Source organism: Schistocerca piceifrons, chromosome 6 (genome assembly GCF_021461385.2).
Source record: "Schistocerca piceifrons isolate TAMUIC-IGC-003096 chromosome 6, iqSchPice1.1, whole genome shotgun sequence".
Classification (NCBI taxonomy): domain Eukaryota; kingdom Metazoa; phylum Arthropoda; class Insecta; order Orthoptera; family Acrididae; genus Schistocerca; species Schistocerca piceifrons.
The window spans coordinates 187446303-187467656 of record NC_060143.1 but is presented as its reverse complement, the minus strand read 5'-3'; the positions used below and the strand labels follow the sequence as shown (position 1 = coordinate 187467656).

At 53.2% G+C, this 21354-nt stretch overlaps 2 protein-coding genes, 8 non-coding genes and 2 pseudogenes across 10 annotated transcripts; all 12 read right to left on the bottom strand.

Moving 5' to 3' along the window:
* Positions 1–2837: 2837 nt before the first annotated feature.
* On the bottom strand, positions 2838–3761 carry LOC124803222 (flocculation protein FLO11-like). The gene has a single exon (XM_047264402.1). It carries the CDS (start codon positions 3759–3761, stop codon positions 2838–2840), a length of 924 nt encoding a protein of 307 aa, XP_047120358.1.
* Positions 3762–4584: 823 nt separating this feature from the next.
* LOC124803679 lies at positions 4585–4702 on the bottom strand (annotated as a pseudogene).
* Positions 4703–10303: 5601 nt separating this feature from the next.
* On the bottom strand, positions 10304–11227 carry LOC124803221 (flocculation protein FLO11-like). Its single transcript, XM_047264401.1, has one exon. It carries the CDS (start codon positions 11225–11227, stop codon positions 10304–10306), a length of 924 nt encoding a protein of 307 aa, XP_047120357.1.
* Positions 11228–12049: 822 nt separating this feature from the next.
* LOC124804015 lies at positions 12050–12167 on the bottom strand (annotated as a pseudogene).
* A 1021-nt stretch (positions 12168–13188) lies between these two features.
* Positions 13189–13307, bottom strand: LOC124803596. The gene has a single exon (XR_007017221.1). It is a non-coding gene; the product is annotated as a 5S ribosomal RNA (ribosomal RNA).
* Positions 13308–14328: 1021 nt separating this feature from the next.
* On the bottom strand, positions 14329–14447 carry LOC124803584. Its single transcript, XR_007017220.1, has one exon. It is a non-coding gene; the product is annotated as a 5S ribosomal RNA (ribosomal RNA).
* Positions 14448–15468: 1021 nt separating this feature from the next.
* Positions 15469–15587, bottom strand: LOC124803573. The gene has a single exon (XR_007017219.1). It is a non-coding gene; the product is annotated as a 5S ribosomal RNA (ribosomal RNA).
* A 1021-nt stretch (positions 15588–16608) lies between these two features.
* On the bottom strand, positions 16609–16727 carry LOC124803562. The gene has a single exon (XR_007017218.1). It is a non-coding gene; the product is annotated as a 5S ribosomal RNA (ribosomal RNA).
* Positions 16728–17748: 1021 nt separating this feature from the next.
* On the bottom strand, positions 17749–17867 carry LOC124803551. The gene has a single exon (XR_007017217.1). It is a non-coding gene; the product is annotated as a 5S ribosomal RNA (ribosomal RNA).
* Positions 17868–18888: 1021 nt separating this feature from the next.
* LOC124803540 lies at positions 18889–19007 on the bottom strand. The gene has a single exon (XR_007017216.1). It is a non-coding gene; the product is annotated as a 5S ribosomal RNA (ribosomal RNA).
* Positions 19008–20028: 1021 nt separating this feature from the next.
* On the bottom strand, positions 20029–20147 carry LOC124803527. The gene has a single exon (XR_007017215.1). It is a non-coding gene; the product is annotated as a 5S ribosomal RNA (ribosomal RNA).
* Positions 20148–21166: 1019 nt separating this feature from the next.
* Positions 21167–21285, bottom strand: LOC124803516. The gene has a single exon (XR_007017214.1). It is a non-coding gene; the product is annotated as a 5S ribosomal RNA (ribosomal RNA).
* Positions 21286–21354: the final 69 nt, after the last annotated feature.

Here is a 21354-nt window from a genome sequence, read left to right as displayed (position 1 = left end):
AGATGTCACCCTTCCACAGCAACCAATAGACCGCCTGTTGAATGGCCCGTTCCAGTTGTTTCGGCACAGGTAGGACTTGTGCTAGATACCACGCTTTGGCCAAAATCTGCGTGTTGATAAGGGCCACTCGTTGACGGAGCGCCAAGTTCCTAGAGGCATACAGTTTCGCAACGGCCCTGACCTTATACAGCGTGGACCGCCAATTAAGAGCTTCCATACGCTGCGTATTGTCGGTCAGAATGACACCAAGGACAGTCTGCCGTTGCTTGACACAAAACCAGTCGCCGCGAACAGTACGCAGGCGAGGTGTAAGGGGGAGTAAAACAGTTTTCCGAGGATTAACGATAGCCCCCGTTGCCCTCTCAAATCGCTGCAGAACACCATGTAACCTGTCAATGTCCTCTGGCTGATCGAGGAACACGCCGAGGTCGTCGGCATACGCTCTACAGATCAGCTGATCGTCACCTATGCGTATGCCCCGGCATTCCTGGGCGATACAGCGGAGGAGCGGATCCAACGCCAAAGCGAAGAGTGACATAGACAAGGGGCAGCCCTGGCGAACTGATCGGCTAATAGGTATAACACGACTGGGAGTTCCGTTTATTACAACCCGTGACGTGGCATTCCTTAAAATATTGTGCACCATCGTCGTCAGTTTAGAACCAAATCCGAAACCGACCAAGACCCGCCGCAGATAGGTGTGACTAATCCGATCGAAAGCGTTTTTGAAGTCGACCAGCATTATCGCAGCCGTCCGGAGCCTGTGACTTTTAACATATCCGATACAATCCCGGTACGCCAGAACAGCATCGAATATGTTACGGTCCCTGACAGCGCAAGTCTGATGTTCACTCACCACCTTTGGCATAACGTTCGTCAACCTGTGCGTGATACACCGCGCTATAATTTTATAGTCGGCGTTCAGCAAGGTTATAGGACGGACATTGTCGAGATTTGGTGTTGCGGCCGATTTCGGAACGAGAGCAATGCGCCCTTCTGAAAATTCCGCAGGAATAGCAACGCCGTTATGGATCTCATTCATGATGGCAATTAAAACATCACTGAAAAGACTGAAAAATTTCAAGTAAAATTCGGCAGGAATTCCGTCCAGTCCAGGGGACCGGCCCCTAGGACTCCGTTTCACAGCTGTAGTTAGGTCATCAAGGGTAAAAGGTTCATTTAAAATGGCTCTATCTTGTCGTGTTAACACACGTGGGACCCTCTGCAAAAAATCGCGCAGCGCCCCGGCGTTGACGTCCACCTCTCGGAAAAGCGTCGCAAAATGCTCGTGAACTTCCCGCTCAATGGCCGCACCATCGGAAGTGGACGTGCCATCTCGCTGGATCCATTTACGGATTGCCAACCGCTCGCGCCGCCGGCGCTCCCTGCTCAGGTGGTAGAGAGAGAGCGGTTCCCCTTCCACGTCACCCACCGGTTGGCTCCGCGCGATAGCCCCAACACCCTTCTGACGAAGATCATCGAGGAGCTTGGCTTTGAACTGATTAAAAACCGGAAGCAACTCAGGTGACGTTGCGACGCGCTGAGCGATATCCTTTAAACAGTCCTGGTAAAAACGTGCCGTCGACCGACGCCAATGCGCCGCATCGCGGCTAAAATCGATTAAAAAACGCCGAATAGCCGGCTTGGCGACCGCCACCCACCACCCGATAGTACTGCCGTCATCGCCTTTACCACGCAAGAGCTTGCGCCACAACGCAGTAAATTGAGACGTGAGACTGGCATCGTCCAAAAGGCTACAGTTAAATTTCCAAATATTGCTGCGCCGAGTAGGGCGCGCACGCGGCAGGAGAAGTTGACACATGTAACCGCAATGGTCAGAAAAAATAACCGGCAACACGTCCGCCTTCCGGACGTGAGCGGCGAGCGGCGAAGACACATAGATCCTGTCTAATCGACTGTGACCGGTGGCGTAAAAGTGGGTGAAATGCGTCTCGTCCGGATGCAGCACACGCCACGTGTCGCGGAGCCGAAAGCTGTCAACCAACGTTCGCAATTCCTGGCACCAGTTAGGACGCGGCTCCTGATCACGACCATCAATCACAGCATTAAAATCACCACCGATCACTAAGTCAGTATGATTACGATGGAGAAGTGGACAGAGATCCTGACCATAAAATTTATTCCGCGCTGGCTTGTCACCGGCATGAGCGTATACATTAACAAAGGCGAAACCATTGACGGTACATGCTATAGCGCGGCCATTTGGCAATATTTCAATATTGCTAACATCAAATTCAGGACGAATTAAGATAGCAGTACCAGTCTGTTCGTCGGACATGATATTATCAACGACAGTAAAATCAGAAGAGTCAAGTAAAAACAACAGAGCCTGACGCGTAACTTCCTGTAAAAATGCCACATGACAGCGGGAGTCATGTAAAAAAGTGTGCAAAGCCGACAACTTGTGCGGATTACTCAACTTGTTAACATTGAGAGTTAAAACATTCCACGAACAACGCTCAGGCTCCATACACAATTAAAATATACAAGCACAAAAAAACTCCTCAGTTAAAAACAGACAGCAGACATTGGACGGAATTTCAGCCACCAAAAGGAGTAAAATGACCTCCAAAACGACGGGAGGAATTCCCGGCAACTGGAGGAGGGAACAACAGAGAATAACATTGAGAAATAAGATATGCCACGAACAATGCTCAGGCCCCAGACACAAGTAAAATACACATGCACAAAAGGCTCCTTATGGTAAAAACAGACAGCAACATGGACGGAATTCCGGCCACCAAGGAAGGGTAAAAGGTTCTCTAAAAGACGGGAGTAGTTCCCGTCAACTGGATTAGGGGACAACAAAGAATCCACTAAGTCTCACCGCCTTCCACATCCGCCGCCCACTCAGTGGGGTACACGGGAGTGGGGGCGGGCGCGGTCCCAGAATCTGTGCCACCGGAAGCTACCGACAAAGGAGCAGCAACGGGCATCTCCACGTCGGGAGAAGAAGCCGGCACTCGCTCGGGGGCAGAAGGACAGACACGACGCTGGTGGGTGTCTTCAGCCTTCCGTTTTGTCGGCAATTGCGGCGGCGCTACAGCCAAAGCCGTATCGGCCGGCATTGCCGAATCGTCACCAGTAGGCGGCTGACTTAAAACGGTTCGTAAATGTCGAACAGCGACATCACGCTTCTGATCGGCCACGGTGAGGTCGTCAGGCGGCGGATGGCGAGAAGCGGCACGCTGTTGGGGTCGCGATTGCTGTGTCGGACGCCCGGAGCCGGAAGCCGGAGACGGCCGCCGCTCACGGTCTAGGTCCCGACGCGCGGCACGCTGTTGTGAGTCTTGCCGACCAACTCGCGACTGCCGGGAACCGGCGGGCGAACGATCAACTGGAGACGGACTGCGGTCGGGTCGGGTAAACCCCCTGTCAGAGGAAGGCGACCGACCGACACTACGAGCACGTTGCCTGCTAGAACTGCGAGACGGAAATTCATCACGCCGCGGTTTCGGAGCCGCAAAAAATTCCTGCGACTCCACGGCAGCAGAGCTAACAGTAGCACTGGCAGCCACGTCAACCGAGGCAGTCAACGTATCAGAAAATTCCGGTACCGTAACAGGCTGGGAACCAGGTTCCGACACGACAGCAGTCGCCGACGCGGGCGTGCGGTCGGACACAGACGCAAGTGAAACAAGTGGTAAAGACAAATTTTCGTCAGCCTGCACGGTAGCCGTAGCAGGCGCGGAAACAGCAGACACAGAAGCAAGGTCACAATCGGGAGTGGACACATCCATGGCAACCGCGGCGTCAGCTAGGTTAGCATCGGCCACGCGGCGCGCGGGTGCGGGGGGGGGCTGTACCTAAGACCGTAGCAGCGACAGAGGCAAAGCTGGCCCCGCGCAAACCATCGTCAATCGGTAATTGAGCAGGCCGTTTACGTTTAGGACAATCTTGCCGGTAATGACCAACGCCACTACAAAATGAACAAGTTTGAGGCTGTCCACTATAAGTCACAAACGCACGGTGGCCGTTGACCAAAATAAATGACGGAATGTGCTGTCTGACAACCATTTTCACACTCCTCACACCGTTTTCGACTTGAAACAAATAGGCGGAGGACCACTTTTCCTTAATCACTGACAAAACGGTACCGTACGGCCGCAAATAACGTGAAATGGTATCATTACGTATTTCAAAGGGCAGGTTAAAGATACGAATTTGCCTAACGCCGAAGCCGGCGTGCGACACAGTCACATTACTAATTTTACCGTCAAGATGTCGAAATTTACGCACACCGTCATTGACAGACACAACAGTATCACACATGTCAGGAGATCTCAATTTTAAAAACACTGAATTAAGGAACGTATCAAACTGTATGCCAAGAACGTCATCATGCCGTAACATCAAGTCCTCTAATATCCAACGGTGAATCTCAAAGGCCGAAGGTTTATCAACTGAACGATCAAATTCACATTGGACGTTATTCTGCCTTTCCTCACTATCATCGTAAATCATTTCCATTACTTACAGTCAGGTAGAAATACAGCCACAAGGCAGAAGAAGCAGACGACACGCGAGGCGCCGCCGGCCCAGTCGCACGAGGTAAACACTGCTCGCTCGGCACCGAGGTGTTGCCAGGCGGGCAGCCAGCCAAGTACTAACCGGGCCCGATGTTGCTTAACTTCGGTGATCGGACGAGAACCTGTGTATTCAACATGGTATGGCCGTTGGCGCCCTTATACTGTAGCCGCACGACAGAAGACGCCTCTGCCTCTTCTCCCAACACACACAATCGCAGTTTTCGGTGACACATTTGACGCAGAGCACGTCCTTCCGCAACAGCTGGAGCCTCGAAGGCGGCGCCGAGTGCGCGTCCGGCGTCTCAGAGGCGTCTGCCGAACTGGCGGGCGCGCCGCGCCGCCACTTGCGTGAGACACGCGGCTGCTCGGTGCGCCGCCCGTCATTCGTTTCGCTTGGTGCGTGCGGCGTCCGACACCCGCGGGCGACGCATCTTGTTCCCGTTATCCGGCGGGGGGCTGTGCGGGGTGCAGCAGTGTCCCGCTGGAGGGCGCCCCTTGCGTGATCTGTGCAGTGCATTCGCACCTCTCCCCTTCCGTCCCGACTTGTCCCGACTTTGCTCGACTGCCGCTCGCTGCCGCTCGGGTCGTGGCCCATATGACAGCACAAGCACGAGAAACATCTGCGAGACGGCCGTGGGCCTAACGGGCGTGTCCGAGACGCCGTTTGCGGCCAGTAGACCTGTGCAAAGGTGCGAAAACAGGGACACAAGGCACAGGAGGGTCGCCAAAGCATCCATCTCTTCTAGCGACGAAGGATGCATTTTTGTTTACAAGTTTGCAGTCGTACGCTGCTACAAAACAATAAGCCCTGACGTATCTCAGAACATATCTGTCGGTTCATACCGTTTTGTTATCTTCAGGCACTTTTAAGAAATCTTCCTTGGCACATTCTTCTTCCAACTGAGGCCATTCATATCGTATGTTATGTTTATTACAGTCATTTATTTTCATTTTTTTTTTTTTTTTTTTCTTTTGTGGAGTTTTGCACTGCTACGAAACAGTAGGTGGCCCCGACTCATTTCAGATCACATCTGTCGATTCGTAGTGTTTCGTTATTTTCAAGGCATTCCTAGCACGTTGAAAATGCTTAAGGAAGCACGTTTGTCACAAAAGAAAGGTAGTATGAAAAGAGGGCTGGCAGGGATAGCGGCGTAGAAAGGAGAAAATGAAGGGGAGCCAACAGCACCTTTCTTTTTTTTTTTTTTTTTTTTTTATTTTTTATCCCATCTCCCCTTATAGTCCGGCCTTTTCGCTCTCCACAAAAACGCCATCCCTCGGCGAGCTTCTCCAGCTAAAAAGGTGCCGTTGACTTCTGCAAGGGACGCGGGGGAAGGCCCCCCAATGTGCCTTCATCGGCGAGGTGTGCCGGCGTGGGTATGTGCTGTGTGCTTCCAGGACAAGGAACAGAAAAGAACGTGCATCCTCCAATACAAAAAAAGAAATGCAAGGGAAGCCGCCGCCCAGACTTCAGTACAAATAGGAGAAACAAAATTGGCCTCTGGACGCCGGTGCAGCTTGCCGGGACAGTGATCCACAGCAACGACAACCTGCCAAAGCAACAGGCAGGTGGCATCCGCCAAAAAACTGAATCCACCGGAAGAGAAATGAAAGTAAATTAAAGTCCGAAGAAAATATGTCCCCACTAACGGTCGACGGATGGTACATGGAGAAGAAAACAACCGTCGACGCACAGCAATAGGAAAAAGTCCCACATTCAGACACACACCGACCGTGATAAATGATCACCGCGACACGGCCCCCTCAGCCGCCGCGAGAAAAGAACAAATAACAAGAAAGAAATAAAGGAGGAACAGAAAGTAAAGCAAACAGAAAAGAACTTTTGACGGACAAAACACCGTTCACATAACTGTAGGTCATGTGTACGTTTTCGTTAATGTACGGCCGATTAGAAACACAACTTTACCATGCCATAAAATCATTATCCAAGAGAGGAAGTCCGTTGGTAAGCAAGGGTTCGTCATAACACGCCAAGAGGAATATTGGCAGTAGTATCAGACAGAAAAGGTAAAAATGTCAAGATCGGGTATGTAGTCGTATCAGGTAAGTGACAATTTAGTGAATGCATGGGCCAGGGCAACATGCAAAAAATTGGCGAAAGTCGAGGAATAAGCCGGTCGACCAAGGGTCAGACGATGTTCCGCCCACAGGTAAGACAGAAAGTCGACGGCAGTAGTCAATTTCAGGGTGAAAATACAAAAAACCGTGTGTCCCAAAATCCAAAGAGTTGCATTCCGTTTGGTGGCCGGATAAGCCGCACACTGAGGCACGATGGCGTCCAAAGCTGTCACCTGGCGCCTGTCCACTCTGTTGATTAGACGCACCATGTCACACGCAATATCCCAGACATCACGGAATTTCCGACAGTCGAATCGGTGTTCGATGGTGTCCTCCTCAGGACACGCATCACAGACTCCCGAAGAAATCAGATCGATTGAGTGCAGCTTAGCATTAGTCGGAAATGTGCGGTTGACCACTTTATACCATGTTCCGTGAACATGGGGCGGAATAACGGCGGCGGCAAGGTTCCGCCACACCATCCTCCAGTCGTGCTGAGGTAGCCGATACTCCCATTTATTCCTACTTGGCGATCCCTGAAGAGCGCGCACAACGTCACCGACATTGCACGCACAGACATCACCGAGCACCAGGTAACTGTTATACACATAATACCGGCGGACAAAGTTCAACGTGTACGGAATATGACTGACCGAGACCGGAGCAACCACCGATGGTGGGCGATAGGCATGGAATAAAGCAGCCGTCGGACTGCACGGCCCCTTGTCAAGCACCACGGTAGTCCGCTTCACGAAGAGTGCCGCACATTTGTTGCGAAAATCAACGAAACCCAGCCCCCCCTCCGTCAGACTCAAGGTGCAGGTGGCCAGGGAGACTTTAAAGATGTCACCCTTCCACAGCAACCAATAGACCGCCTGTTGAATGGCCCGTTCCAGTTGTTTCGGCACAGGTAGGACTTGTGCTAGATACCACGCTTTGGCCAAAATCTGCGTGTTGATAAGGGCCACTCGTTGACGGAGCGCCAAGTTCCTAGAGGCATACAGTTTCGCAACGGCCCTGACCTTATACAGCGTGGACCGCCAATTAAGAGCTTCCATACGCTGCGTATTGTCGGTCAGAATGACACCAAGGACAGTCTGCCGTTGCTTGACACAAAACCAGTCGCCGCGAACAGTACGCAGGCGAGGTGTAAGGGGGAGTAAAACAGTTTTCCGAGGATTAACGATAGCCCCCGTTGCCCTCTCAAATCGCTGCAGAACACCATGTAACCTGTCAATGTCCTCTGGCTGATCGAGGAACACGCCGAGGTCGTCGGCATACGCTCTACAGATCAGCTGATCGTCACCTATGCGTATGCCCCGGCATTCCTGGGCGATACAGCGGAGGAGCGGATCCAACGCCAAAGCGAAGAGTGACATAGACAAGGGGCAGCCCTGGCGAACTGATCGGCTAATAGGTATAACACGACTGGGAGTTCCATTTATTACAACCCGTGACGTGGCATTCCTTAAAATATTGTGCACCATCGTCGTCAGTTTAGAACCAAATCCGAAACCGACCAAGACCCGCCGCAGATAGGTGTGACTAATCCGATCGAAAGCGTTTTTGAAGTCGACCAGCATTATCGCAGCCGTCCGGAGCCTGTGACTTTTAACATATCCGATACAATCCCGGTACGCCAGAACAGCATCGAATATGTTACGGTCCCTGACAGCGCAAGTCTGATGTTCACTCACCACCTTTGGCATAACGTTCGTCAACCTGTGCGTGATACACCGCGCTATAATTTTATAGTCGGCGTTCAGCAAGGTTATAGGACGGACATTGTCGAGATTTGGTGTTGCGGCCGATTTCGGAACGAGAGCAATGCGCCCTTCTGAAAATTCCGCAGGAATAGCAACGCCGTTATGGATCTCATTCATGATGGCAATTAAAACATCACTGAAAAGACTGAAAAATTTCAAGTAAAATTCGGCAGGAATTCCGTCCAGTCCAGGGGACCGGCCCCTAGGACTCCGTTTCACAGCTGTAGTTAGGTCATCAAGGGTAAAAGGTTCATTTAAAATGGCTCTATCTTGTCGTGTTAACACACGTGGGACCCTCTGCAAAAAATCGCGCAGCGCCCCGGCGTTGACGTCCACCTCTCGGAAAAGCGTCGCAAAATGCTCGTGAACTTCCCGCTCAATGGCCGCACCATCGGAAGTGGACGTGCCATCTCGCTGGATCCATTTACGGATTGCCAACCGCTCGCGCCGCCGGCGCTCCCTGCTCAGGTGGTAGAGAGAGAGCGGTTCCCCTTCCACGTCACCCACCGGTTGGCTCCGCGCGATAGCCCCAACACCCTTCTGACGAAGATCATCGAGGAGCTTGGCTTTGAACTGATTAAAAACCGGAAGCAACTCAGGTGACGTTGCGACGCGCTGAGCGATATCCTTTAAACAGTCCTGGTAAAAACGTGCCGTCGACCGACGCCAATGCGCCGCATCGCGGCTAAAATCGATTAAAAAACGCCGAATAGCCGGCTTGGCGACCGCCACCCACCACCCGATAGTACTGCCGTCATCGCCTTTACCACGCAAGAGCTTGCGCCACAACGCAGTAAATTGAGACGTGAGACTGGCATCGTCCAAAAGGCTACAGTTAAATTTCCAAATATTGCTGCGCCGAGTAGGGCGCGCACGCGGCAGGAGAAGTTGACACATGTAACCGCAATGGTCAGAAAAAATAACCGGCAACACGTCCGCCTTCCGGACGTGAGCGGCGAGCGGCGAAGACACATAGATCCTGTCTAATCGACTGTGACCGGTGGCGTAAAAGTGGGTGAAATGCGTCTCGTCCGGATGCAGCACACGCCACGTGTCGCGGAGCCGAAAGCTGTCAACCAACGTTCGCAATTCCTGGCACCAGTTAGGACGCGGCTCCTGATCACGACCATCAATCACAGCATTAAAATCACCACCGATCACTAAGTCAGTATGATTACGATGGAGAAGTGGACAGAGATCCTGACCATAAAATTTATTCCGCGCTGGCTTGTCACCGGCATGAGCGTATACATTAACAAAGGCGAAACCATTGACGGTACATGCTATAGCGCGGCCATTTGGCAATATTTCAATATTGCTAACATCAAATTCAGGACGAATTAAGATAGCAGTACCAGTCTGTTCGTCGGACATGATATTATCAACGACAGTAAAATCAGAAGAGTCAAGTAAAAACAACAGAGCCTGACGCGTAACTTCCTGTAAAAATGCCACATGACAGCGGGAGTCATGTAAAAAAGTGTGCAAAGCCGACAACTTGTGCGGATTACTCAACTTGTTAACATTGAGAGTTAAAACATTCCACGAACAACGCTCAGGCTCCATACACAATTAAAATATACAAGCACAAAAAACTCCTCAGTTAAAAACAGACAGCAGACATTGGACGGAATTTCAGCCACCAAAAGGAGTAAAATGACCTCCAAAACGACGGGAGGAATTCCCGGCAACTGGAGGAGGGAACAACAGAGAATAACATTGAGAAATAAGATATGCCACGAACAATGCTCAGGCCCCAGACACAAGTAAAATACACATGCACAAAAGGCTCCTTATGGTAAAAACAGACAGCAACATGGACGGAATTCCGGCCACCAAGGAAGGGTAAAAGGTTCTCTAAAAGACGGGAGTAGTTCCCGTCAACTGGATTAGGGGACAACAAAGAATCCACTAAGTCTCACCGCCTTCCACATCCGCCGCCCACTCAGTGGGGTACACGGGAGTGGGGGCGGGCGCGGTCCCAGAATCTGTGCCACCGGAAGCTACCGACAAAGGAGCAGCAACGGGCATCTCCACGTCGGGAGAAGAAGCCGGCACTCGCTCGGGGGCAGAAGGACAGACACGACGCTGGTGGGTGTCTTCAGCCTTCCGTTTTGTCGGCAATTGCGGCGGCGCTACAGCCAAAGCCGTATCGGCCGGCATTGCCGAATCGTCACCAGTAGGCGGCTGACTTAAAACGGTTCGTAAATGTCGAACAGCGACATCACGCTTCTGATCGGCCACGGTGAGGTCGTCAGGCGGCGGATGGCGAGAAGCGGCACGCTGTTGGGGTCGCGATTGCTGTGTCGGACGCCCGGAGCCGGAAGCCGGAGACGGCCGCCGCTCACGGTCTAGGTCCCGACGCGCGGCACGCTGTTGTGAGTCTTGCCGACCAACTCGCGACTGCCGGGAACCGGCGGGCGAACGGTCAACTGGAGACGGACTGCGGTCGGGTCGGGTAAACCCCCTGTCAGAGGAAGGCGACCGACCGACACTACGAGCACGTTGCCTGCTAGAACTGCGAGACGGAAATTCATCACGCCGCGGTTTCGGAGCCGCAAAAAATTCCTGCGACTCCACGGCAGCAGAGCTAACAGTAGCACTGGCAGCCACGTCAACCGAGGCAGTCAACGTATCAGAAAATTCCGGTACCGTAACAGGCTGGGAACCAGGTTCCGACACGACAGCAGTCGCCGACGCGGGCGTGCGGTCGGACACAGACGCAAGTGAAACAAGTGGTAAAGACAAATTTTCGTCAGCCTGCACGGTAGCCGTAGCAGGCGCGGAAACAGCAGACACAGAAGCAAGGTCACAATCGGGAGTGGACACATCCATGGCAACCGCGGCGTCAGCTAGGTTAGCATCGGCCACGCGGCGCGCGGGTGCGGGGGGGGCTGTACCTAAGACCGTAGCAGCGACAGAGGCAAAGCTGGCCCCGCGCAAACCATCGTCAATCGGTAATTGAGCAGGCCGTTTACGTTTAGGACAATCTTGCCGGTAATGACCAACGCCACTACAAAATGAACAAGTTTGAGGCTGTCCACTATAAGTCACAAACGCACGGTGGCCGTTGACCAAAATAAATGACGGAATGTGCTGTCTGACAACCATTTTCACACTCCTCACACCGTTTTCGACTTGAAACAAATAGGCGGAGGACCACTTTTCCTTAATCACTGACAAAACGGTACCGTACGGCCGCAAATAACGTGAAATGGTATCATTACGTATTTCAAAGGGCAGGTTAAAGATACGAATTTGCCTAACGCCGAAGCCGGCGTGCGACACAGTCACATTACTAATTTTACCGTCAAGATGTCGAAATTTACGCACACCGTCATTGACAGACACAACAGTATCACACATGTCAGGAGATCTCAATTTTAAAAACACTGAATTAAGGAACGTATCAAACTGTATGCCAAGAACGTCATCATGCCGTAACATCAAGTCCTCTAATATCCAACGGTGAATCTCAAAGGCCGAAGGTTTATCAACTGAACGATCAAATTCACATTGGACGTTATTCTGCCTTTCCTCACTATCATCGTAAATCATTTCCATTACTTACAGTCAGGTAGAAATACAGCCACAAGGCAGAAGAAGCAGACGACACGCGAGGCGCCGCCGGCCCAGTCGCACGAGGTAAACACTGCTCGCTCGGCACCGAGGTGTTCCCAGGCGGTCACCCATCCAAGTACTAACCGGGCCCGATGTTGCTTAACTTCGGTGATCGGACGAGAACCGGTGTATTCAACATGGTATGGCCGTTGGCGCCCTTATACTGTAGCCGCACGACAGAAGACGCCTCTGCCTCTTCTCCCAACACACACAATCGCAGTTTTCGGTGACACATTTGACGCAGAGCACGTCCTTCCGCAACAGCTGGAGCCTCGAAGGCGGCGCCGAGTGCGCGTCCGGCGTCTCAGAGGCGTCTGCCGAACTGGCGGGCGCGCCGCGCCGCCACTTGCGTGAGACACGCGGCTGCTCGGTGCGCCGCCCGTCATTCGTTTCGCTTGGTGCGTGCGGCGTCCGACACCCGCGGGCGACGCATCTTGTTCCCGTTATCCGGCGGGGGGCTGTGCGGGGTGCAGCAGTGTCCCGCTGGAGGGCGCCCCTTGCGTGATCTGTGCAGTGCATTCGCACCTCTCCCCTTCCGTCCCGACTTGTCCCGACTTTGCTCGACTGCCGCTCGCTGCCGCTCGGGTCGTGGCCCATATGACAGCACAAGCACGAGAAACATCTGCGAGACGGCCGTGGGCCTAACGGGCGTGTCCGAGACGCCGTTTGCGGCCAGTAGACCTGTGCAAAGGTGCGAAAACAGGGACACAAGGCACAGGAGGGTCGCCAAAGCATCCATCTCTTCTAGCGACGAAGGATGCATTTTTGTTTACAAGTTTGCAGTCGTACGCTGCTACAAAACAATAAGCCCTGACGTATCTCAGAACATATCTGTCGGTTCATACCGTTTTGTTATCTTCAGGCACTTTTAAGAAATCTTCCTTGGCACATTCTTCTTCCAACTGAGGCCATTCATATCGTATGTTATGTTTATTACAGTCATTTATTTTCATTTTTTTTTTTTTTTTTTCTTTTGTGGAGTTTTGCACTGCTACGAAACAGTAGGTGGCCCCGACTCATTTCAGATCACATCTGTCGATTCGTAGTGTTTCGTTATTTTCAAGGCATTCCTAGCACGTTGAAAATGCTTAAGGAAGCACGTTTGTCGCAAAAGAAAGGTAGTATGAAAAGAGGGCTGGCAGGGATAGCGGCGTAGAAAGGAGAAAATGAAGGGGAGCCAACAGCACCCGGTGTTCCCAGGCGGTCACCCATCCAAGTACTAACCGGGCCCGATGTTGCTTAACTTCGGTGATCGGACGAGAACCGGTGTATTCAACATGGTATGGCCGTTGGCGCCCTTATACTGTAGCCGCACGACAGAAGACGCCTCTGCCTCTTCTCCCAACACACACAATCGCAGTTTTCGGTGACACATTTGACGCAGAGCACGTCCTTCCGCAACAGCTGGAGCCTCGAAGGCGGCGCCGAGTGCGCGTCCGGCGTCTCAGAGGCGTCTGCCGAACTGGCGGGCGCGCCGCGCCGCCACTTGCGTGACACACGCGGCTGCTCGGTGCGCCGCCCGTCATTCGTTTCGCTTGGTGCGTGCGGCGTCCGACACCCGCGGGCGACGCATCTTGTTCCCGTTATCCGGCGGGGGGCTGTGCGGGGTGCAGCAGTGTCCCGCTGGAGGGCGCCCCTTGCGTGATCTGTGCAGTGCATTCGCACCTCTCCCCTTCCGTCCCGACTTGTCCCGACTTTGCTCGACTGCCGCTCGCTGCCGCTCGGGTCGTGGCCCATATGACAGCACAAGCACGAGAAACATCTGCGAGACGGCCGTGGGCCTAACGGGCGTGTCCGAGACGCCGTTTGCGGCCAGTAGACCTGTGCAAAGGTGCGAAAACAGGGACACAAGGCACAGGAGGGTCGCCAAAGCATCCATCTCTTCTAGCGACGAAGGATGCATTTTTGTTTACAAGTTTGCAGTCGTACGCTGCTACAAAACAATAAGCCCTGACGTATCTCAGAACATATCTGTCGGTTCATACCGTTTTGTTATCTTCAGGCACTTTTAAGAAATCTTCCTTGGCACATTCTTCTTCCAACTGAGGCCATTCATATCGTATGTTATGTTTATTACAGTCATTTATTTTCATTTTTTTTTTTTTTTTTTCTTTTGTGGAGTTTTGCACTGCTACGAAACAGTAGGTGGCCCCGACTCATTTCAGATCACATCTGTCGATTCGTAGTGTTTCGTTATTTTCAAGGCATTCCTAGCACGTTGAAAATGCTTAAGGAAGCACGTTTGTCGCAAAAGAAAGGTAGTATGAAAAGAGGGCTGGCAGGGATAGCGGCGTAGAAAGGAGAAAATGAAGGGGAGCCAACAGCACCCGGTGTTCCCAGGCGGTCACCCATCCAAGTACTAACCGGGCCCGATGTTGCTTAACTTCGGTGATCGGACGAGAACCGGTGTATTCAACATGGTATGGCCGTTGGCGCCCTTATACTGTAGCCGCACGACAGAAGACGCCTCTGCCTCTTCTCCCAACACACACAATCGCAGTTTTCGGTGACACATTTGACGCAGAGCACGTCCTTCCGCAACAGCTGGAGCCTCGAAGGCGGCGCCGAGTGCGCGTCCGGCGTCTCAGAGGCGTCTGCCGAACTGGCGGGCGCGCCGCGCCGCCACTTGCGTGAGACACGCGGCTGCTCGGTGCGCCGCCCGTCATTCGTTTCGCTTGGTGCGTGCGGCGTCCGACACCCGCGGGCGACGCATCTTGTTCCCGTTATCCGGCGGGGGGCTGTGCGGGGTGCAGCAGTGTCCCGCTGGAGGGCGCCCCTTGCGTGATCTGTGCAGTGCATTCGCACCTCTCCCCTTCCGTCCCGACTTGTCCCGACTTTGCTCGACTGCCGCTCGCTGCCGCTCGGGTCGTGGCCCATATGACAGCACAAGCACGAGAAACATCTGCGAGACGGCCGTGGGCCTAACGGGCGTGTCCGAGACGCCGTTTGCGGCCAGTAGACCTGTGCAAAGGTGCGAAAACAGGGACACAAGGCACAGGAGGGTCGCCAAAGCATCCATCTCTTCTAGCGACGAAGGATGCATTTTTGTTTACAAGTTTGCAGTCGTACGCTGCTACAAAACAATAAGCCCTGACGTATCTCAGAACATATCTGTCGGTTCATACCGTTTTGTTATCTTCAGGCACTTTTAAGAAATCTTCCTTGGCACATTCTTCTTCCAACTGAGGCCATTCATATCGTATGTTATGTTTATTACAGTCATTTATTTTCATTTTTTTTTTTTTTTTTTCTTTTGTGGAGTTTTGCACTGCTACGAAACAGTAGGTGGCCCCGACTCATTTCAGATCACATCTGTCGATTCGTAGTGTTTCGTTATTTTCAAGGCATTCCTAGCACGTTGAAAATGCTTAAGGAAGCACGTTTGTCGCAAAAGAAAGGTAGTATGAAAAGAGGGCTGGCAGGGATAGCGGCGTAGAAAGGAGAAAATGAAGGGGAGCCAACAGCACCCGGTGTTCCCAGGCGGTCACCCATCCAAGTACTAACCGGGCCCGATGTTGCTTAACTTCGGTGATCGGACGAGAACCGGTGTATTCAACATGGTATGGCCGTTGGCGCCCTTATACTGTAGCCGCACGACAGAAGACGCCTCTGCCTCTTCTCCCAACACACACAATCGCAGTTTTCGGTGACACATTTGACGCAGAGCACGTCCTTCCGCAACAGCTGGAGCCTCGAAGGCGGCGCCGAGTGCGCGTCCGGCGTCTCAGAGGCGTCTGCCGAACTGGCGGGCGCGCCGCGCCGCCACTTGCGTGAGACACGCGGCTGCTCGGTGCGCCGCCCGTCATTCGTTTCGCTTGGTGCGTGCGGCGTCCGACACCCGCGGGCGACGCATCTTGTTCCCGTTATCCGGCGGGGGGCTGTGCGGGGTGCAGCAGTGTCCCGCTGGAGGGCGCCCCTTGCGTGATCTGTGCAGTGCATTCGCACCTCTCCCCTTCCGTCCCGACTTGTCCCGACTTTGCTCGACTGCCGCTCGCTGCCGCTCGGGTCGTGGCCCATATGACAGCACAAGCACGAGAAACATCTGCGAGACGGCCGTGGGCCTAACGGGCGTGTCCGAGACGCCGTTTGCGGCCAGTAGACCTGTGCAAAGGTGCGAAAACAGGGACACAAGGCACAGGAGGGTCGCCAAAGCATCCATCTCTTCTAGCGACGAAGGATGCATTTTTGTTTACAAGTTTGCAGTCGTACGCTGCTACAAAACAATAAGCCCTGACGTATCTCAGAACATATCTGTCGGTTCATACCGTTTTGTTATCTTCAGGCACTTTTAAGAAATCTTCCTTGGCACATTCTTCTTCCAACTGAGGCCATTCATATCGTATGTTATGTTTATTACAGTCATTTATTTTCATTTTTTTTTTTTTTTTTTCTTTTGTGGAGTTTTGCACTGCTACGAAACAGTAGGTGGCCCCGACTCATTTCAGATCACATCTGTCGATTCGTAGTGTTTCGTTATTTTCAAGGCATTCCTAGCACGTTGAAAATGCTTAAGGAAGCACGTTTGTCGCAAAAGAAAGGTAGTATGAAAAGAGGGCTGGCAGGGATAGCGGCGTAGAAAGGAGAAAATGAAGGGGAGCCAACAGCACCCGGTGTTCCCAGGCGGTCACCCATCCAAGTACTAACCGGGCCCGATGTTGCTTAACTTCGGTGATCGGACGAGAACCGGTGTATTCAACATGGTATGGCCGTTGGCGCCCTTATACTGTAGCCGCACGACAGAAGACGCCTCTGCCTCTTCTCCCAACACACACAATCGCAGTTTTCGGTGACACATTTGACGCAGAGCACGTCCTTCCGCAACAGCTGGAGCCTCGAAGGCGGCGCCGAGTGCGCGTCCGGCGTCTCAGAGGCGTCTGCCGAACTGGCGGGCGCGCCGCGCCGCCACTTGCGTGAGACACGCGGCTGCTCGGTGCGCCGCCCGTCATTCGTTTCGCTTGGTGCGTGCGGCGTCCGACACCCGCGGGCGACGCATCTTGTTCCCGTTATCCGGCGGGGGGCTGTGCGGGGTGCAGCAGTGTCCCGCTGGAGGGCGCCCCTTGCGTGATCTGTGCAGTGCATTCGCACCTCTCCCCTTCCGTCCCGACTTGTCCCGACTTTGCTCGACTGCCGCTCGCTGCCGCTCGGGTCGTGGCCCATATGACAGCACAAGCACGAGAAACATCTGCGAGACGGCCGTGGGCCTAACGGGCGTGTCCGAGACGCCGTTTGCGGCCAGTAGACCTGTGCAAAGGTGCGAAAACAGGGACACAAGGCACAGGAGGGTCGCCAAAGCATCCATCTCTTCTAGCGACGAAGGATGCATTTTTGTTTACAAGTTTGCAGTCGTACGCTGCTACAAAACAATAAGCCCTGACGTATCTCAGAACATATCTGTCGGTTCATACCGTTTTGTTATCTTCAGGCACTTTTAAGAAATCTTCCTTGGCACATTCTTCTTCCAACTGAGGCCATTCATATCGTATGTTATGTTTATTACAGTCATTTATTTTCATTTTTTTTTTTTTTTTTTCTTTTGTGGAGTTTTGCACTGCTACGAAACAGTAGGTGGCCCCGACTCATTTCAGATCACATCTGTCGATTCGTAGTGTTTCGTTATTTTCAAGGCATTCCTAGCACGTTGAAAATGCTTAAGGAAGCACGTTTGTCGCAAAAGAAAGGTAGTATGAAAAGAGGGCTGGCAGGGATAGCGGCGTAGAAAGGAGAAAATGAAGGGGAGCCAACAGCACCCGGTGTTCCCAGGCGGTCACCCATCCAAGTACTAACCGGGCCCGATGTTGCTTAACTTCGGTGATCGGACGAGAACCGGTGTATTCAACATGGTATGGCCGTTGGCGCCCTTATACTGTAGCCGCACGACAGAAGACGCCTCTGCCTCTTCTCCCAACACACACAATCGCAGTTTTCGGTGACACATTTGACGCAGAGCACGTCCTTCCGCAACAGCTGGAGCCTCGAAGGCGGCGCCGAGTGCGCGTCCGGCGTCTCAGAGGCGTCTGCCGAACTGGCGGGCGCGCCGCGCCGCCACTTGCGTGAGACACGCGGCTGCTCGGTGCGCCGCCCGTCATTCGTTTCGCTTGGTGCGTGCGGCGTCCGACACCCGCGGGCGACGCATCTTGTTCCCGTTATCCGGCGGGGGGCTGTGCGGGGTGCAGCAGTGTCCCGCTGGAGGGCGCCCCTTGCGTGATCTGTGCAGTGCATTCGCACCTCTCCCCTTCCGTCCCGACTTGTCCCGACTTTGCTCGACTGCCGCTCGCTGCCGCTCGGGTCGTGGCCCATATGACAGCACAAGCACGAGAAACATCTGCGAGACGGCCGTGGGCCTAACGGGCGTGTCCGAGACGCCGTTTGCGGCCAGTAGACCTGTGCAAAGGTGCGAAAACAGGGACACAAGGCACAGGAGGGTCGCCAAAGCATCCATCTCTTCTAGCGACGAAGGATGCATTTTTGTTTACAAGTTTGCAGTCGTACGCTGCTACAAAACAATAAGCCCTGACGTATCTCAGAACATATCTGTCGGTTCATACCGTTTTGTTATCTTCAGGCACTTTTAAGAAATCTTCCTTGGCACATTCTTCTTCCAACTGAGGCCATTCATATCGTATGTTATGTTTATTACAGTCATTTATTTTCATTTTTTTTTTTTTTTTTTCTTTTGTGGAGTTTTGCACTGCTACGAAACAGTAGGTGGCCCCGACTCATTTCAGATCACATCTGTCGATTCGTAGTGTTTCGTTATTTTCAAGGCATTCCTAGCACGTTGAAAATGCTTAAGGAAGCACGTTTGTCGCAAAAGAAAGGTAGTATGAAAAGAGGGCTGGCAGGGATAGCGGCGTAGAAAGGAGAAAATGAAGGGGAGCCAACAGCACCCGGTGTTCCCAGGCGGTCACCCATCCAAGTACTAACCGGGCCCGATGTTGCTTAACTTCGGTGATCGGACGAGAACCGGTGTATTCAACATGGTATGGCCGTTGGCGCCCTTATACTGTAGCCGCACGACAGAAGACGCCTCTGCCTCTTCTCCCAACACACACAATCGCAGTTTTCGGTGACACATTTGACGCAGAGCACGTCCTTCCGCAACAGCTGGAGCCTCGAAGGCGGCGCCGAGTGCGCGTCCGGCGTCTCAGAGGCGTCTGCCGAACTGGCGGGCGCGCCGCGCCGCCACTTGCGTGAGACACGCGGCTGCTCGGTGCGCCGCCCGTCATTCGTTTCGCTTGGTGCGTGCGGCGTCCGACACCCGCGGGCGACGCATCTTGTTCCCGTTATCCGGCGGGGGGCTGTGCGGGGTGCAGCAGTGTCCCGCTGGAGGGCGCCCCTTGCGTGATCTGTGCAGTGCATTCGCACCTCTCCCCTTCCGTCCCGACTTGTCCCGACTTTGCTCGACTGCCGCTCGCTGCCGCTCGGGTCGTGGCCCATATGACAGCACAAGCACGAGAAACATCTGCGAGACGGCCGTGGGCCTAACGGGCGTGTCCGAGACGCCGTTTGCGGAAAGTAGACCTGTGCAAAGGTGCGAAAACAGGGACACAAGGCACAGGAGGGTCGCCAAAGCATCCATCTCTTCTAGCGACGAAGGATGCATTTTTGTTTACAAGTTTGCAGTCGTACGCTGCTACAAAACAATAAGCCCTGACGTATCTCAGAACATATCTGTCGGTTCATACCGTTTTGTTATCTTCAGGCACTTTTAAGAAATCTTCCTTGGCACATTCTTCTTCCAACTGAGGCCATTCATATCGTATGTTATGTTTATTACAGTCATTTATTTTCATTTTTTTTTTTTTTTTTTCTTTTGTGGAGTTTTGCACTGCTACGAAACAGTAGGTGGCCCCGACTCATTTCAGATCACATCTGTCGATTCGTAGTGTTTCGTTATTTTCAAGGCATTCCTAGCACGTTGAAAATGCTTAAGGAAGCACGTTTGTCGCAAAAGAAAGGTAGTATGAAAAGAGGGCTGGCAGGGATAGCGGCGTAGAAAGGAGAAAATGAAGGGGAGCCAACAGCACCCGGTGTTCCCAGGCGGTCACCCATCCAAGTACTAACCGGGCCCGATGTTGCTTAACTTCGGTGATCGGACGAGAACCGGTGTATTCAACATGGTATGGCCGTTGGCGCCCTTATACTGTAGCCGCACGACAGAAGACGCCTCTGCCTCTTCTCCCAACACACACAATCGCAGTTTTCGGTGACACATTTGACGCAGAGCACGTCCTTCCGCAACAGCTGGAGCCTCGAAGGCGGCGCCGAGTGCGCGTCCGGCGTCTCAGAGGCGTCTGCCGAACTGGCGGGCGCGCCGCGCCGCCACTTGCGTGAGACACGCGGCTGCTCGGTGCGCCGCCCGTCATTCGTTTCGCTTGGTGCGTGCGGCGTCCGACACCCGCGGGCGACGCATCTTGTTCCCGTTATCCGGCGGGGGGCTGTGCGGGGTGCAGCAGTGTCCCGCTGGAGGGCGCCCCTTGCGTGATCTGTGCAGTGCATTCGCACCTCTCCCCTTCCGTCCCGACTTGTCCCGACTTTGCTCGACTGCCGCTCGCTGCCGCTCGGGTCGTGGCCCATATGACAGCACAAGCACGAGAAACATCTGCGAGACGGCCGTGGGCCTAACGGGCGTGTCCGAGACGCCGTTTGCGGCCAGTAGACCTGTGCAAAGGTGCGAAAACAGGGACACAAGGCACAGGAGGGTCGCCAAAGCATCCATCTCTTCTAGCGACGAAGGATGCATTTTTGTTTACAAGTTTGCAGTCGTACGCTGCTACAAAACAATAAGCCCTGACGTATCTCAGAACATATCTGTCGGTTCATACCGTTTTGTTATCTTCAGGCACTTTTAAGAAATCTTCCTTGGCACATTCTTCTTCCAACTGAGGCCATTCATATCGTATGTTATGTTTATTACAGTCATTTATTTTCATTTTTTTTTTTTTTTTCTTTTGTGGAGTTTTGCACTGCTACGAAACAGTAGGTGGCCCCGACTCATTTCAGATCACATCTGTCGATTCGTAGTGTTTCGTTATTTTCAAGGCATTCCTAGCACGTTGAAAATGCTTAAGGAAGCACGTTTGTCGCAAAAGAAAGGTAGTATGAAAAGAGGGCTGGCAGGGATAGCGGCGTAGAAAGGAGAAAATGAAGGGGAGCCAACAGCACCCGGTGTTCCCAGGCGGTCACCCATCCAAGTACTAACCGGGCCCGATGTTGCTTAACTTCGGTGATCGGACGAGAACCGGTGTATTCAACATGGTATGGCCGTTGGCGCCCTTATACTGTAGCCGCACGACAGAAGACGCCTCTGCCTCTTCTCCCAACACACACAATCGCAGTTT